Source organism: Sceloporus undulatus, chromosome 5 (assembly GCF_019175285.1).
Source record: "Sceloporus undulatus isolate JIND9_A2432 ecotype Alabama chromosome 5, SceUnd_v1.1, whole genome shotgun sequence".
In the NCBI taxonomy this organism is placed as follows: domain Eukaryota; kingdom Metazoa; phylum Chordata; class Lepidosauria; order Squamata; family Phrynosomatidae; genus Sceloporus; species Sceloporus undulatus.
Window position 1 is genome coordinate 177919781 of NC_056526.1, and position 16190 is coordinate 177935970.

A 16190-nucleotide genomic window follows, 5' to 3' on the forward strand; every position below is an offset into this window, starting at 1 on the left:
GCTTAATCTGATTCCTTTTAGAGCACGATGGGAATATATAGCCCTCTAATTATTGTTGAAACTCCACCTAGTAGCCTTCCTCACTGGCATTCTGGCTAAGATTGCTGAAAGTTGCCAGTCCAGTGATATCTGGAGGGCTAAATGATTCTGAACCCTTCTTTAAGGAAAAATGCAAGATATTATAGAATACTAGATGATATCATAGATGCCCTGAAAGGAAGGATTTCCAAAGCTTTCCTCTTAAAGTGTTAAATGATGTAGTAAAGTCCAGTACAAATAAAACATAGAAAAGAACTGCTTATATTATAGTGTGGTTGTAATGTTATGAGGCGACAAGGACGGATCAACCCTCATAGTTTAGAAACAGGACTGAGATACATATGGGTCAGACCACTAATTCCATGAATACAAAGGAATATTTTTCACTTATGTGATCTTCATTCTATGCCTGCAAGATTCATGATTCTTCAGTCACAATTGAAATTAATATCATGTTTCCTTCTGAATGCCAGTCATAGACCTCAAATGAAGTCTGGGTTCTGTTAATCACATCCATATGGCTTCCTACAAAACTTGCAAGAACCAACCCTTGCCAAGCATTTCTATTTTGTACTGCACATCAGAGCAGCTCAAACATTTGTTGATGAAGTGAGAGACAAAAATGGTGACCCCCTTCCATCCACAACGACTTTAAGCGGCCGCGTTACGAATTAATTTCGTAACCCGAGGCACCACTGTACTTTTTGCCATGTAACTGCTGACCAACTACTAGAAGCAGACATGCATTGCAAAATTAGGATTCTAATATGTAGAGTCATCAGGAGCTCTTCAGGAGGTTTTGTAGGTCTCTTTCACACTACACAGTTATACTCTGATGCCACTTTAACTGCCACGGCTGCATCCTAGAGAATTGTGCAGTTTGTACTTCAATGAAGCAGTAGAGCTAGCATGGGATAGTGGTTCGTGCATTGGACTAAGACTCTGGAGACCAGGGTTCATATCACTACTTGGCCATGGAAACCCACTGGGTGATCTTGGGCATGTCACACTCTCTCAGCCTCAGGAGAAACCAAAGGCAAATCCTTTCTGAACAAATTTTGCCAAGAAAACCCTATGTCAAGGGTCACCCTGGGGTTGCCGTAAATTGAAAATGACTTGAATACACACAACAACAACTAAGCAGTAGAATTCTCTGGCAGAAAAATCTAAATTCTTCACAAAACTTCAAATCCTAGGATGGAACTATCACAGTTAAGGTAATATAACTGTGTAATGTGAAAGAGGCTATGGATTTTATCACATCAGGCTCGTAAGGGGCCATAAGCGCATTAGTCTAGGAAACATAAACATATTAAGTTGGGGACAGTCATTATTGCACAGCTCTTCCAAATGGCCATAGTGCTACTTTTGTCCTGGCTTCTGGCTTCCTCATGCCAACCTCCAAAGTCCCACCTCCCTGTCCTATGCCCTTCCCAGCATGCCTTTCAGTCTGTATTGGACTGGAAAAGACATCCTTTCTGCTGACTGGGGGATACCCCTGCCATACACACCAATATGCCACAAGAAAAGGAGCCACTAAATGGCCTCCAGCAGAAGCCACTGTGACAACATGTCCATAGTTATTCCTCATCATTGTAGGCAGGAATGCTTTTATTGTCTGAAAGTAAACAAAAAGTATAGGAAATTAACTTTCCACAGAAAGAAATTGTTCCTTATACAGTAGTTGACTAAAATAACAAATTATAAACATACGATGACTAAAAGCAATATATAAATACTATAAAATAAAACAGAATATTCTAAGGACTTGACACAATTATAGCATTTTGATATCACTTTAACTACTACGGTTCCATCCTATGGAATTCTAAGATTCATGGGATACCTCAAATTCTTTCCCAGAGACCTCTAGTTCTGTAGGTTACTAGACAATTCTAAGTGCTGTATATACTCATGTATAAGTGTAGAAATTTTAGTCAACAAATTGACGCAAAAAACCTAAGTCGACTTATCCATGGTTCAATGTAAGTACTGTACTTGGACTCTTATAAAATAAATTAACCAACTCCAGATGAAAGTCAAGAGCGTGATCTGTCTTGGAAGCACTGGCCCCCTTCTATTCTCTCATCCATCAAGCCTTTAGTGTGAGCACAGTTTTTCCAATTGGACTTTTGTATGTTCTTTGGCATCATTTTCCTTTCTTTCATCCTTTAGATCCTTTGTTACATGCCCCTATGTTTTACCTGACTTATCCATGGGTCATATCAAAATCCATAATTTGGGCCCCAAAATCTGCCCTCAACTTGTACATGAGATTGACGTATAGTCAAGTATATACGGTATTTATTTATTTTTTATTGCATGAATTATAGGACTTGTAGTTCTATGATACTTAGAATTTTCTAGTTCATTTCCTTGAACTACAGCACTAGAGCTCTCTGACAGAGTATTCTAAGTATCCCTGAATTTCAAAGGATGGAACTATAGTAGTTAATATGGGAAGTTATGGTTGTTATTATCTACTATAATTATGCAGTGTGGAAAAACCCTAACTCAACTTCCCATGGTTTGTAAGTTTAAATTAACACACAAGTATTTAGAAGAGTGCATGAGGGCTCAAATTAAAGTTTGCTCACCCTTCTGAACTATAATGTCAAAGCTGCTGACAGTAACCTATTCCATAAAATGAACCCACCCTGTAGTGCTTATGGAAACATTCCAGCTCAACTTGTGCTATTCAGTAGATCAAGATACTGAATTAGTATCAGGAGTGATAGTCAATACATCCCATCAAATGTTCATGTGCTTGCAGATTTAAAAAGGTGCTTAATTAACAACATAGGCACTTTAACAATTATTACCCAATAATGAGCAAGAATGTTGACTTCAAATATCTTCTGAATGTCATGGTCATCAGTCGATACCACATCTGCTGGGGCTATCACACCCGCATTATTCATCAAAATGCTCACATTGCCAATCTCTTCTTTGACCTTTTTTTAAAAAAAAAAAGAAACGAAGAACATGGGTTGCAGAACAGTTTATCATAACTGTAGCAGGAATTATTATTTTTTGTTCAGTATGCAAAGAGATTTTGTAGCACCTTCAAGACTAACTAAGTAAAAGAAATTGTGTAACACAAGCTTTCATATATTTCACCTTTCCTAGGCTTCTTTCCCCTAGTTAGTCTCAAAGGTGCTACAAGTTCCCTTTGCATACCAATATTCCAGACTAACACAGTCATGTCTCTGAATTCTACCTGCATTTTATTGTTCAGATTGAATACGCTGTTGACTATTAAATAGACCAAGAAGGCAGGGCTATCAGGGAGGTCTAGATGTACTAGAATCTGTTACATACATTTCAGGAATATGGCAGAAAGCCATTTGGCAGGGCTAATAATAATAATAATAATAATAATAATAATAATAATATATCCTGCTCCATCTGCACTTAGGCAATCAGGGCAGCTTTTTTTCAGATTAACATATACATGTCATGCTGAAAGCTGTCGTATTTTAACGGAGGTGCTAGGGGATTCCTTTTTGACACTCTGGCTCAGTTCTGTCCCCTGTGTTGTTATTGTTAACCACCTTAAACTTTGACTCACAGAGACCCTATGAATCAGACTCCTCCAAACCCACCTGTCCTCAACTGCTGTGCTCAGGTCCTGCAGACTCAGATCCATGGTCTCCTTGATGTAGTCTAACCATTTGGTATGCAGTCTTCCTACTTTCTACTGTCCTGGTGACTGTAGATGAGTCTTTTAATTGGGTCTACTTTTATTTATTTTAGTGGGGTCTACTTTTAATGATAAACTTATCATACTTATCAAGTCTCAATGGTGGTACAAGATCCATTTGCATACATGCTTATCATGTTTTTAAATAACTTTTTTATTATTCATGGCTTTTTAGATTAACTTTGCTTTAATTCATGTTCTGAGATACTGTGGGTCCCATGTTGAAAGAAAGGCAGGATGGATGGATGGATGGATGGATGGATGGATGGAAATGATAGACAGACAATTTTTTAAACAATGTTTTGGGAAAATCTTTCACGATTTCAGTCTCACCTTCTCTGCAGCTTTGTAGATGTCCTCTTTCTTGCTACAGTCCACGACGAATGCATGTGCTGTGGCTCCCAGTCTCCTGCACTCTTCAGCCGTTTCCTCAACACCACGCTGCACACAGAAGGCAATCATTTTTGTCATCATCATCACCAGCATCATAACAGCAGCAATAACTACCGTATTTCTTCTCTGCATCCACAACATGAACAGTATATCTTACATATTTTCTATTTCAGTAATTGATATCCTGCCTTTCCATGACTCAGACATGGGGGAGGGAATGTTGTAGTGGAATTCAGAGAGCCACAGTGGTCAACCCCATTACCATGAAGAAAGAAACTGAAGCTAACTTGTAGATTTAGGATATTTGCTTGTGGACATCTAGCGAACTGCTATTGTGCTCCTGTTCTCTAGACCTTATGAGAGCTTCTGGAACTAGGCAGAAGCAGCTCTAGAGCAGAAAAGGTTACATCATAGTTTAATTACGGTCTTTGACCAAAATATCTCAGTGTTATATATACACTACTAATAAAAACATTCTTACAAAAAACTAATAAATTTTAAAAAGATCAAATTAAAACACAAATATATATATAAACAGGAAGCATTAAACACCGGCATAGGAGAGGGAAATCCTTGAACTATAGTATATCTTGACTATAGTTTGATACTTTAGCTATTGTTGTTTAGAGGCATAATCAGAACTCTCCAGAGGTGTAGTTAAGGGAAGTGCTATAGAACTTCCTAGCAGAGAATTCCAAGTCAGTCACCAAACTACAAATCCCAGGGTTCCATATGAGAGATCTGCGACAGTGAAAACAATATCAAACTGCTGTAACTTTGTAATGTTATATACAAGTAAGTTTGTGTAGTTAAACAGTTAAACTATGACTTGTAGTCTGAGGCACAGAAAGATTTGTAATTCTCATTCTGACAGATCCATTCAAGAACTACCAATCCTAGAGAGCAATGCAGGGAAACAGTGAAAAGCACCATAAAAATCAAGGACATTGCTTCAGTGGAACAAGTAGCACAGGCAGGATTTACAGTCCCAAACATATTAACAAATGCAAACCTGGGAATAGTTACTTTTGGGACTATAACTCCCAGAATGCCCCCAGCCAGAATTGCCACAAGTGACTTGAAGTGTCATGGACATAGAATCATAGAGTTGAAGACACCACAAGGGGTATCCAGTCCAACCCCCTGCCATGCAGGAACTGTCAATCAAAGCATACCCGACAGATGGCCATCAAGCCTCTTTTTAAAGACCTCTAAGGAAGGAGACTCCACTACACTCCAAGGGAATGTGTTCCACTTCCATCTTTACTGTCAGGAAGTTCCTCCTAATGTTGAGGTGGAATCTCTTTTCCTTCAGTTTGCATCCACTGGTCCGGGTCCTGTCCTCTGGAGCAGCAAAAAACAAGCCTGTTCCCTCCTCAGTATGACATCCCTTCAAGTATTTAAACAGGGCTATCATATCACTTCTTAACCTTCTCTTCTCAAGCCAAACATCCCCAGCTCCCTAAGGCATTCCTCATAGGGCATGAGTAAATAACTTTTCAAATACAAGTGAAACAGAGGGTGAAAAGTGATTCTCATTTGGATTTCCCCTAAAAGAACCTAAAGACTCTACAGTTTTCTCCAGAACACACAAGATGTTTCTGTGATCCATCTTGGACAAAACATTTGCTGGGAGCTGTGGGGGGGGGGGACTGAAAATGATTTCAATATACACTACAGATATGTATCTGTTAACCCTGATCAGCTAATATCACTATTAGTACCAAAGTAGTTACACTATTTTATTCATTTTTTTCTCAAAAAAATCTAGCCGTCAATGCTAGAAGGTGAGCATAATTTTCTTCAATGTCTTCTCAAATGTAAGACTTCACCAGTACAAAATGAAGATACCAAGGAGGCTGGTTTACAGTGCTACTGAGCTTTTTTGTCCAGTTCTTTTTAAAGTATTTGCAGCTGTGCTGGTTCATTAGAAGAAGGAATCAAAACCCTTAAAACAATTAAAGACCAACCAAGAAAGTTATAAAATGTAAACAAGCTTCGTCTTGGGTTAGAAGTCTTGAGGCATGTTAAAGATTAACACATAAGTTTTTTGGTTTTTTAGGGAACAAATAAGTGAATGCCACATAGAAATTAATTATTCTTTAAAAGGTCACAAGACTCTTTGCTGTTTTTGCTACATCTCTGGAAACTCTTTTGGCTAGATACTGATTTTTCTGCCATGAACTAGCACGGCTAATGGTTATTTTCTTCAAAATTCTTCAGGATAGATGTTAGTGTTTAAGAAAAAAATAGTAATGAATTCTGGGATGTGTAGACCCAAAAAGTAACTTTCCAAATTCTAGACATATGTTTTTGTAAGAGAACTGAGAAACAGAGAAGGAGAAAGTAGGAGACACAAATTGGAGAAAGATCAAAACAAGGTGAAAGATTAATAACAAAATAGGTTGTAAAATATTACACTCGCATCAAAGTCTGAAACACTGGAAGATTAACAGATAGAGACAACCAGTTCCACATAAATGCTTAAGAATTCCTCAGAAACAAAAACAGTCTGTAATGCAGAATACTGAAAAGCACACACCCATTTTCCATGGCTTCCCCATTCACAGCCATAGGAATATGTGCCAAACTATACCCTGAACTTGAGACCATGGACACACATGATCTAGGACTGTTGGTATCATTTCTCTTGTTGTTGTTGTTGTTGTTGTTGTTGTTGTTGTTGTGTGCCTTCAAGTCATTTCCAACTTATGGAAACCCTAAGGTGAATAAATCATAGGGTTTTCTTGGCAAGGTTTGTTCAGAGGAGGTTTGCCATTGCCCTACCCTGAGGCTGAGAGCATGTGACATGCTCAAAGTCACCCAATGGTTTTCCTGGCTGAGTGGGGAATTGAACCCCGGTCTCCAGAGTAGTAGTCCAACACTCAAACCACTATGCTATGCTGGTTCTCTTCTTTGAGAAACCTTTTGGCCTAGGGTTTGAGAAAACACATAAGAAACCTTCTGAGGGTCACGGACCAGCAGTGAGTGGGACTGGAACAAAAAATAGTGGAAGCTAACACCAAACTACACTGTTTCAGTCTGTTTCATCACAATTGTTTTCTCTCACCCAAATACCTACCTTCATATTACACATCAGTCTTCTTGATTCTCCCTACTCCTCCATTTCTCTCTATCTTTTCCTCCTCTCTCTTCTATCATCATCATCAAGTTGGAAGAGGCCACAAGGGCCATCCAGTCCAAGCCCCTGCCATGCAGGAACTCAAAATCAAAGCATCCCCAACAGATGGCCATCCAGCCTTTGTTTTAAAACCTCCAAAGAAGGAGACTCCACCACACTCTGAGGGGATGTGCTCCTCCGTCAAACAGCTCTCACTGTCAGGACGTTCCTCCTAATTTTTAGGTGGAATCTCTTTTTCTACAGTTTGTATCCATTGCTCCGTGTCCTATTCTCTTCAGCAGCGGGGGGGGGGACTTGCTCCATCCTCAATATGACACCCCTTCAAATACTTAAACAGGGCTATCATATCACCTCTTAACCTTCTTCTCCAGGCTTCCAATTTGGAAAAATAGCTGCCGAAATGACTTACAGGGTCCGAATTCAGCACTGGAGGCAATGATAAGCCATTTTGAGAGAAAGGTCTGTGTGATAAAATCAGCCAAACTTCTGAATTTGAGCCAAATTTGGAAGAGGTAAGTTGGGCCCTGGTGGTGGTGCAATAAGCTCCCAAGTCTACAAAAGCTTATGCTACAATGTCTTTCTCTGTTAGTCTCATGCTAATAATAATGAGCCAGCATGGTAACCCAATGTGGGGTAATGGTTTTAATGTTGAACTAGGACTACAGCTCCACATAACTACTGAACTACTTTCTTAAACACTTGATGGCTGAGACTGAGGGGACTTGTACTTCTAAAACCCTAGGGCACCAAGCTGCCTTCTGCTGCTGCAAGGTTTACCTTTTCAGAAGCCAGATATTATTTGGAGCCAACATGATGTAGTGGTTTGAGTGTTGGACTATGACTCTGGAGACCAGGGTTCAAATCCCAGCTCAGCCATGGAAACCCACTGGCTGGCCATGGGCAAGTCACACTATCTTAGCCTCAGAGGAAGGCAATGGCAAACTTGCTCTGAACAAACCTTGCCAAGAAAAGCCCACAATATGGCTTTAGGGTTGCCATAAGTCAGAAACTACTTGGAGGGTCACAACAACAACAACAACAACAACAACAACAACATAATCTCTTTGCTTTATATTGCTATAGTTGGAGTAAAACTGGACAGTATGTTGATCACTTGTCAGTAGAAGTGCTCAAAATGTCCTTTTGTCAAAGTATGTAATTTTCCTAGGCTACTTATCAGGCATCAGCATTCTTTATTTTATGACTGGTTATTGGAAGGAAAATATAGGCTTAGTTTGCAAGTCTGATGCATGTGACAAAATCTCACTGTGAGAGGGCAAATGGTTAACCATAGCGAATCTGGTTTCCCCTTGTCTAGTCATATGAGCTTATGTAGAGTTTAAATTGGAATGAGGTGGCCAGGATGGTGAAGTAGCTTCAGTCCTGGATTACAGCTTTGGGATAAGAGTCTGAATCCCTACTCAGTCATGGAAACCCACTGGATGACCCTGAGCAAGTCCCACTCTCTTGGCCTCAGAGGAAGGCAATGGCAAACCATCTCTGAATAAATATTGCCAAGAGAACCCTCTGATAAGGTCACCATAAGTCAGAGTTGGCAAGAAGAATATTAACAAGAACAACAAGCATTACAGGACTGCAAGAGTGCTATTTTTTAGTTTGCAGTGTTAATTCTTATATTACCATATTTGAAAAATATATAGGATGCTTTTCAGGACAAAGCTCTTCCAAAGAGGATCACAGTCCAGAACAAATTTAGAACTGCATCCACTGATGCACCTTTCCTACCTTGTTGATATCCCAAAGAACTAACTCGCACTGATGCTTTGCAAATTCATAAGCTGTGGCTCTCCCAAGTCCATGGCCTGATCCAGTGATGAGGACAAGTTCTCCAGCAATAGATTTTTTCTTGGCAGAAATGAAAAGCTTGACAAAGGCCTCCAAATAGGAATAGAGGACAATAAGGAAAAACAATGGGATCTCAAGCAAAACATGCATTTTCTTCTACTGCTTTTTGATAGTGTGAGCAATTTTCTGCTGTTTGTATATTGTTATTCATTTATCAGAGATCAGAGACTAGGGGGTTGTGTGTCTACCACATAGTCATGAAACTTGGACAAAGTCCAAAATGCATGAATAGAGAATAACACCTTCATTTTCTACACAAGGTTTGGCATGTTTCAAGAGACTGCTTCTGTGATTTGGTAATATGCAGTATTGCTCAACAACAGTAATTTTCCCACCTTCTTTTTATCAGTTTGCTCTAAGCAAGAGGCAAGAGCTGTAATGTTGACTGGTTGGGGGTTGTGATTAATTTTTGGCTGCTCTAACCAGTTTCCATTGCTATGTAGAAAATTGAGCAATAATTGATCTTTGTATTTTCTATCATACTATTTGTTTTGTACATTGAATCAGAACAACTGTAAGATATCTATTTTTCAGGAAAAGTTTGGGGCTGTAACATGGCCATAGGTAACCCATCTTGGTTCTTCATTCTGCTACAAAGGTGGAATATAGTTTGAGGAGAAAGGAGAAAAAGTCTGAAAGTCTGGTTCATACTTTTGGTGATTTTTAACTGGTTTGTAAGGCTTTAGTAATAAGGGTTTAAAGGCAAACCATCGCCCCATGAGAAGCAATTTACCATTTGATAGATTTGTTTTTTTACTCCCAAAACATTTATGTGGTGGGGATTAAGGGGCTTTGGGAAGAATCAGGAAGCTTGGGAGGTCCAAACAACAACAACAACATAGGGGCATGTGTCTACAGACCACAGTTTCTCCACTCTCATTTATGAAATAGTAAAACCAATGTGTCTGCTAAAAATTCCAAGTGGGACCTACAATTCTGTGGGTCAGGAGTTGTGTGGGCTGGCTTTATTCTTTTCTTGCTGTTATCTATGGCTCAGTGTATGATATCCAACATGATGCAGCACACTCAGCCCTACTGCTGATATGTTGAATGGAGATATATGATGCCAGGTGGGAGTAGACGCTATTTGGGCTTCTTTATAAAAGTATCTGGAATGCCAGATGCATCGCCCTTAAATTTTCTCATACTGTGTTTATCCATTTTGCAGGTAGGAGCATAGAATTATGTACTTTTGTACCAAGATCAGAAACTTCAATGAGTTCAAAACACGGCAGCTAGAGTGATTACGGGTACATCCAAGAGTGAGCATATCACACATATGTTAAAACTACTCCACTGACTGCCAGTCAGTTTCCAGGCAAAGTACAAAGTGTGGGTTATTACTTTTCAAACCCTAAATGGTTTGGGTTCGGGTTACCTGTGGGATCGCCTCCTCCAATATCATCCATCCTGTACACTCAGTTCCTCTGGGGGATATTTACTTCAACTGGTCAGGACTACATTGGCAACTGTCATCCAGAGGACTTTTCATCAGCTGCCCCTAGACTATAGAAGGATCTGCCAGCAGAGATTTGACAGCTAAATATGCTGTCTCAATTTAAAAGAGTATTAAAGACCTATCTTTTCCAGTCAGGCTACAGTTGATTTTAAACTATGAATTTTAAATTAATATATTTTATGCTGAATAATTTTAATGTGTATTAGGTTTATGTGTTTTAACAATATTTTAACAGTGCTTTTACAGTGTTTAGAAGATTTTATGCGTTTTAATCCATGTTGTATCCTGCCTTAAGCTTTGGGGAGAGATAGTAAGAAATTATGTACCTTTGTACCAAGTTTGGCAACTTCAACTTACTCACCTCTCCCCAAGGTTTATTATTATTATACTGTTTTACAAATGAAAACCAGGACCCATGGATAATATGACAAAAGTTATTAAAGATGAAAAACAGACAAGCTAGGAGAGGCTGCAGCAGTTTGCTTTTGCCTGAGCTTACTGAGAAGGGTAAGATTCTGCTCCTCTTTCCTCTCCTCCCATTTAGGGGCTGTATAGATTGGCATCTTTGGCTGGCCTAGGGGCAGAGTTGGGGAATGGCATCTGCATGACAGACACCCTGATTCTGCCCCTAGGCCAGCGTGACGCCTCTCGCTGAATCACACAGTGAGTGGCATCACTGCGCTCCTCTGACGTTGTGTTTACATGATGCAGCACCAAAGGAGTGTGGAAAAGCTGCGGCACTGTGGCTATGGTGCCCTTTTCACGGTGCAGAACAGAGCCACTTTTGTGGCTCCTTTTTTGTGCCACGGACTCCAAAACCCAGAGGTCCAACTCCCTAAAGGAAAAGAGGTGTGTACTGTACTAGAAATAAAGATGTATGTGATGTATCAGGAGAGTTACTATAGCTCTCTCCCGGTATATATGGACTAACAAAACACAGGAAACCAAGTCTTTCATTCACTACTTTACACAATATCCTCTTAATAAGGAAATGTGTGGTAGTGTTGAGACATAAGATATTTAATGGTTACTGGGCCCCAGGATACATCTGTGCTCATGAGGAAAGGGTAAATGATAGCAGCAATATTTGGTGACTGGAGAAAGGCAGCTGGTGCAACCTGAGATTTAACATAGTTCCATTTATGATATTAGAAGAGGTCCCTTTTAAATGGATTGCCCTCATTTTCCCATCAGCTACCAAAATTACAACTAGGAGGGAAACACAAAGGATGGTTTTGAAGGCACTGGGCTTAACATAAATGCTTTATTCATAGAAAAGATAAAGTTTCTTACCAGCAGAAAAGTTGAAGTTTGGAAAGCAAAATGGCATTTGCTTGTCCTTATTTAGAATGTATTAAAATGGTTGCTTACTCTCAAGACTAGTCTTAGCAAGGATGTATAGCAAATCTGTCTAATGAAACAAATAAAGAAAAAGTCACCACTTGGTTTCCAGTAGCATTATTAGCTCTAAATGAGCATCCTCTTAAATGCTTATAATCACACTCTATTTTTTCATATATGCTTTTCAAACATCCATCTAAAGCTGCTGGGGCAGGCCATCATGACAACACACTCAACTATTTTCTCTTTAACAGCTGAGTTCGGTGTGGCTGTGCAAATGCTACTGTGGTACATAAATAGGCTGAGGGCCCATAAGCAAAAACCAAGTCTTGTGGGAGCGGAGAATCAATACTGAACCTGAAACAGTAGCCTCAAAGCTTGGAACCTCTCCTAGATTCACTCTCGCTGCTCATAGATCAATCTCAGCCCAGGTATTCTTGATAATATGGAATGCTTTTACCACCTATTCACATGGCTTGCCACTGGCAGCTATTTTTAGAGAGAGATGGCCTGACTATGATAATCCATGATTTGTTAACCTCTGTCCAAAACCTTGGATGTAGCTGCTTATCAGTTAAGAAGAAGATATCCAGGACTTTAAGAACAGCCTGGATAGATGACAGAATGCATGAGCAAAGACTGATAAGGAAGAAACTGCAAAGAACTGTTCGATCTAAAGTGTTGGTCAGCATCAAAGGAAGAGGTCCTAACGTAAAGACAGAAGGATGGAGGATGTGGTGAATCCTTAAAAAGAGAGACTTTTCCAAACCAAAGGTGTCTCCTGAAACCGTGGCACCAGGGGCTCCCACAGCCTTGTGAGGATGACTGATCACCGACTTCAGCAAGGGCCACTTGTGTGTGCATGAGTATATGTGTGAGTGTGTGAGTGAGAGAGCTCTCTTGATACTTAATGTCTGTACTGTTTTAATGTCTTAATAAATGTTACATGCATAGTGTTTAAATCCAATTAAGGTGTCTCAATGTCTGTATTAGACCTGCTTGGGTAAGTTCACGGAGAAGATTTCCACCATACGATCTCAGCTTAAACAGGTTTGCCCTTACAAACTTGGGCATAACACTACCACCTGTCTCCCAGCCACACTTAGCCAACTGATTTTGAAGGATGGAAGCTTTCCATCCTTCCAAATCAGCCAGCTAAGTGATGCTGGAGGAAGGGTAGTAGTCACCCGGCAGCATTTTTGTGTGTGATAACACCCGTTTTCACCTGTTCAAGCCCATGCCCAGCCCGTGCCCGTATCGAGTAAAAAATGACATGTGATAATCTCCCAAGATTCACCCCAATAGTGTGGGGCACATTTCTCCAAGGGAAACAGCAAAGGGGACCAACTAGATGGCTACAAGATCCCCACCCCTGAAATAGAAGAAGCCTTGTTCTAGGCTTTGCCAAGGAACTTCCTGTTAGTGAAGTTGTGAATTTATCCTACCTATATGTGACATACATTTTATGGCTGGGATTTAACACACAGCACACTTTGGGATTCTCAAGAATTAGGAGGTATTGGAACAGCCACCACTTTTAAAGTGTGTTTCCCAAATTGTCCTATTTATCTCCAACAACAACAATATCTCGCTTAATCTCAGGGAATCCAAGTGGATTATAAAAGTAAAATAACGTACAATTAAAAGACAAATGCATTAAAAATTCAAAAATCCCCAACCCTCTCCCCTACTTCATTTCAAAGTGAATCAACAGCTCAGAGGAAGAATAAATGTAAGTTTGTTTATCTAAAAAAGAGCAGAAAGCCTTCTTGTCTTCTCCTCAGTGATTCTCTAACTAGTGTTGAGGATGCACTGCAACTTTGCAAATCATTGCAGTAAAGGTTGAGTCTCCCTTACTTGGAATTCCAAAATCCAAAACTTTTTTCATGGCTGGCTAGGATAGTCACACCTTTGCTTTATGATGGTACCATGTACAAAAACTCTTATTTTATGCACAAAATTATTTTAAAATATTATGCTTAAAATTACTTTCAGGCTATGTGTGTAAGATGTGTAGAAAACATAAATGAATTTCAAGTTTAAACTTGAGTCCCATCTCCAAGATATCTCATTTTGTATATGCAAATACTCAAAAAAAATCCAAAATAAAAAACACTTCTTGCAAAGCATTTTGGATATGGGAGATGCAACCTGTATACATGACACATGCACATTTTCACAAACACCCTGAAACTATTGCAGCACCTTTTTATCTTATAAGATTTTATCACGCTGAAAGTTACAGTGCCACCCATGCCATGCCATGTAGCAATACCTCCTTATAATTGAAATACAAGAATGACCTTTCTCTTTCACAGAGGAAAATTTTAATAAGATTGGTTCCCTCTGCTTAGCAAAGAGTGTTTGCTGCCAGATGTACAACAAGACAGTCACAGTACAGAATGCTCCAGTGTAGAATTCCTGAGGAAGGCACAGTATTGCCTATCGTACTGACAATCCTCAAGAATACTATCATATGTATTTATTCATGGTTGGAGGCTCTGGTGACACTCTTCATTCCCAAGAGAAGGAAATCTGTTTGTGGAGAAATTGTTCTCATCACTGGTGCTGGGCATGGACTTGGTAGAGCAACAGCTTATGAGTTTGCCAAACGTCAAAGCACACTGGTCCTTTGGGATATCAATAAGGTAGGTTGCTGTTGCTATTTTAGATTCAAACGGGAGTAGCAGTGACAGCTGAAGGTGATGGGCAAGCATTCTGTGGTGCTGTTTGTCCATAGTGCATTCACTAGCTATTTGGATTCTGGGGACTATAGCCCAAGGAAGTAACTTTTTCAAGCTTTCTGCATGTTGGAAGCAGCATTAACATTGTATTTATGGAGGTGAGTTGTTTAATTAATTAATTAAATTAATTTATTGACTGAAAGGACACAAATACAATGAATATTAACATACTCATACATTGTTATTGTTGCTGTGTGCCTTCAATCATTTCCATATGGCGACCCTAAGACAAATCTATACTGGTGTCTTCTTGACAAGATTTGTTCAAAGGAAGTTTGCCATTGCCTCCCCTTGAGGCTCAGAGCATGGGACTAGCCAAGGTCACCCATTGCATTTTGTGGCTGAGTGGGGATCAAGCCCTAGTCTACAGAGTCCAACACTCAAACCACTATGCCACACTGACTCAATATACATACCTTCAATACTCCAACTCATTATTTCCAAGTACATTATGTAACTCTTTCTTCTTATTATTTTTATTTCATCTTTCATCTTCCACAGCTCTTTCTCTTCATTGCTTATTCACCAACATTTTCTTTTCTTACCCTTCCTTTCCTTCTTCATCATCCTTTGTCCATTTAGTCTCCCCGTTCTTACATTGGTGGTGGTGTTTTTTAAGGGGATAATATCCACTGGGGAGAAGACAAGGCAACATTCTGCTCTCTTTAGTTAAATAAAATCTCATTTATTCCTCCTCTCTGCTGTTGACTACCACACTTTGAAGTGAAGTAATGGAGATAATATCTAGACAGAAGATCATCACTAGACGTGTGGAATTAAAGCAGGATAGTAGCATCTATGGTTGAACCTTATCAGATGCTGTCATACCGGTCCTGTGCATTCCCATCTGTTCACTTTTTTATCACTACTCCACCCCTCTGCTGCCTGCTCTCTCTTCTCTCTGCCTCTCTCCTGCCCAATCTCTCTTGCCTCTGCTGCCCAGTCTCTTTTCCTCCCATCCCTTTGCTTCCTGATTTCTCTTCCCTCTGCCCTTTCTATTCCTGATCTCATGTGTTCCTGCCTCTCTCCTGCCAAATCTCTCCTCCTCCTCCATCAGACTGATAGGCATGTCCTAAATAGGGCAAAAATGGGGAGGAAGCAGACATGGGGCAGTGCAGATACCACTGTACCATATGAGGCGGTACTACATATCAGTATTCAAGTGGAGGTGTGATAAAGATTGCTCCAATACCAACGTGTTTCTCTGTGTTTTAAAAATGTGTTGCATAGCAAAAGCCTTGTGTGATAGTCTCCACAGAGAGGAGGTGGTTTAAAAAGTTTAAAAGTACCCCACAGCATCACTGATTGAATCAAATCCCCAAAGCATTTTTGTCCATCCCTAGAATCTTCTAAACAAGTCCTTTCATGAGTAGGAATTATATTGCTTTTTTCTATGCTTTCAGGGAGTGCTAAAGTTAAACTGGCCAGTTATGTAGTACCAGGAAAAGGCTACAGATTTTCACTTGCTTGTTTATACATTTGTTGCTGTTGTATGCTTCTATT

General features: G+C 39.8%; 2 protein-coding genes across 3 annotated transcripts in view; one reads left to right on the plus strand and one right to left on the minus strand.

Annotated features, from left to right (window-relative positions):
- Nucleotides 1–704: 704 nt before the first annotated feature.
- Nucleotides 705–9288, minus strand: LOC121932012 (estradiol 17-beta-dehydrogenase 11-like). 2 transcript variants are annotated; one of them, XM_042470250.1, is made up of 4 exons: nt 9024–9282; nt 4076–4183; nt 2862–2993; nt 719–1657 (listed from the first exon to the last, which is right to left on the minus strand). In XM_042470250.1, the coding sequence occupies exons 1-4, from the start codon at nt 9231–9233 to the stop codon at nt 1370–1372; spliced, it is 738 nt and encodes a 245-aa protein (XP_042326184.1). In that variant the 5' UTR covers nt 9234–9282; the 3' UTR covers nt 719–1369. The 2 variants fall into 2 exon arrangements, with proteins under 2 accessions (XP_042326185.1, XP_042326184.1); XM_042470251.1 differs by lacking the exon at nt 2862–2993 and having other exon boundaries at nt 705–1657; nt 9024–9288.
- Nucleotides 9289–14345: 5057 nt separating this feature from the next.
- LOC121932011 (17-beta-hydroxysteroid dehydrogenase 13-like) overlaps nt 14346–16190 on the plus strand; it is a 15255-nt gene continuing 13410 nt past the window's right edge. Inside the window, exon 1 of the mRNA XM_042470249.1 lies at nt 14346–14591. Within this exon, the coding sequence (XP_042326183.1) occupies nt 14346–14591 (246 nt within the window). The remainder of the gene's footprint in view (nt 14592–16190) is intronic.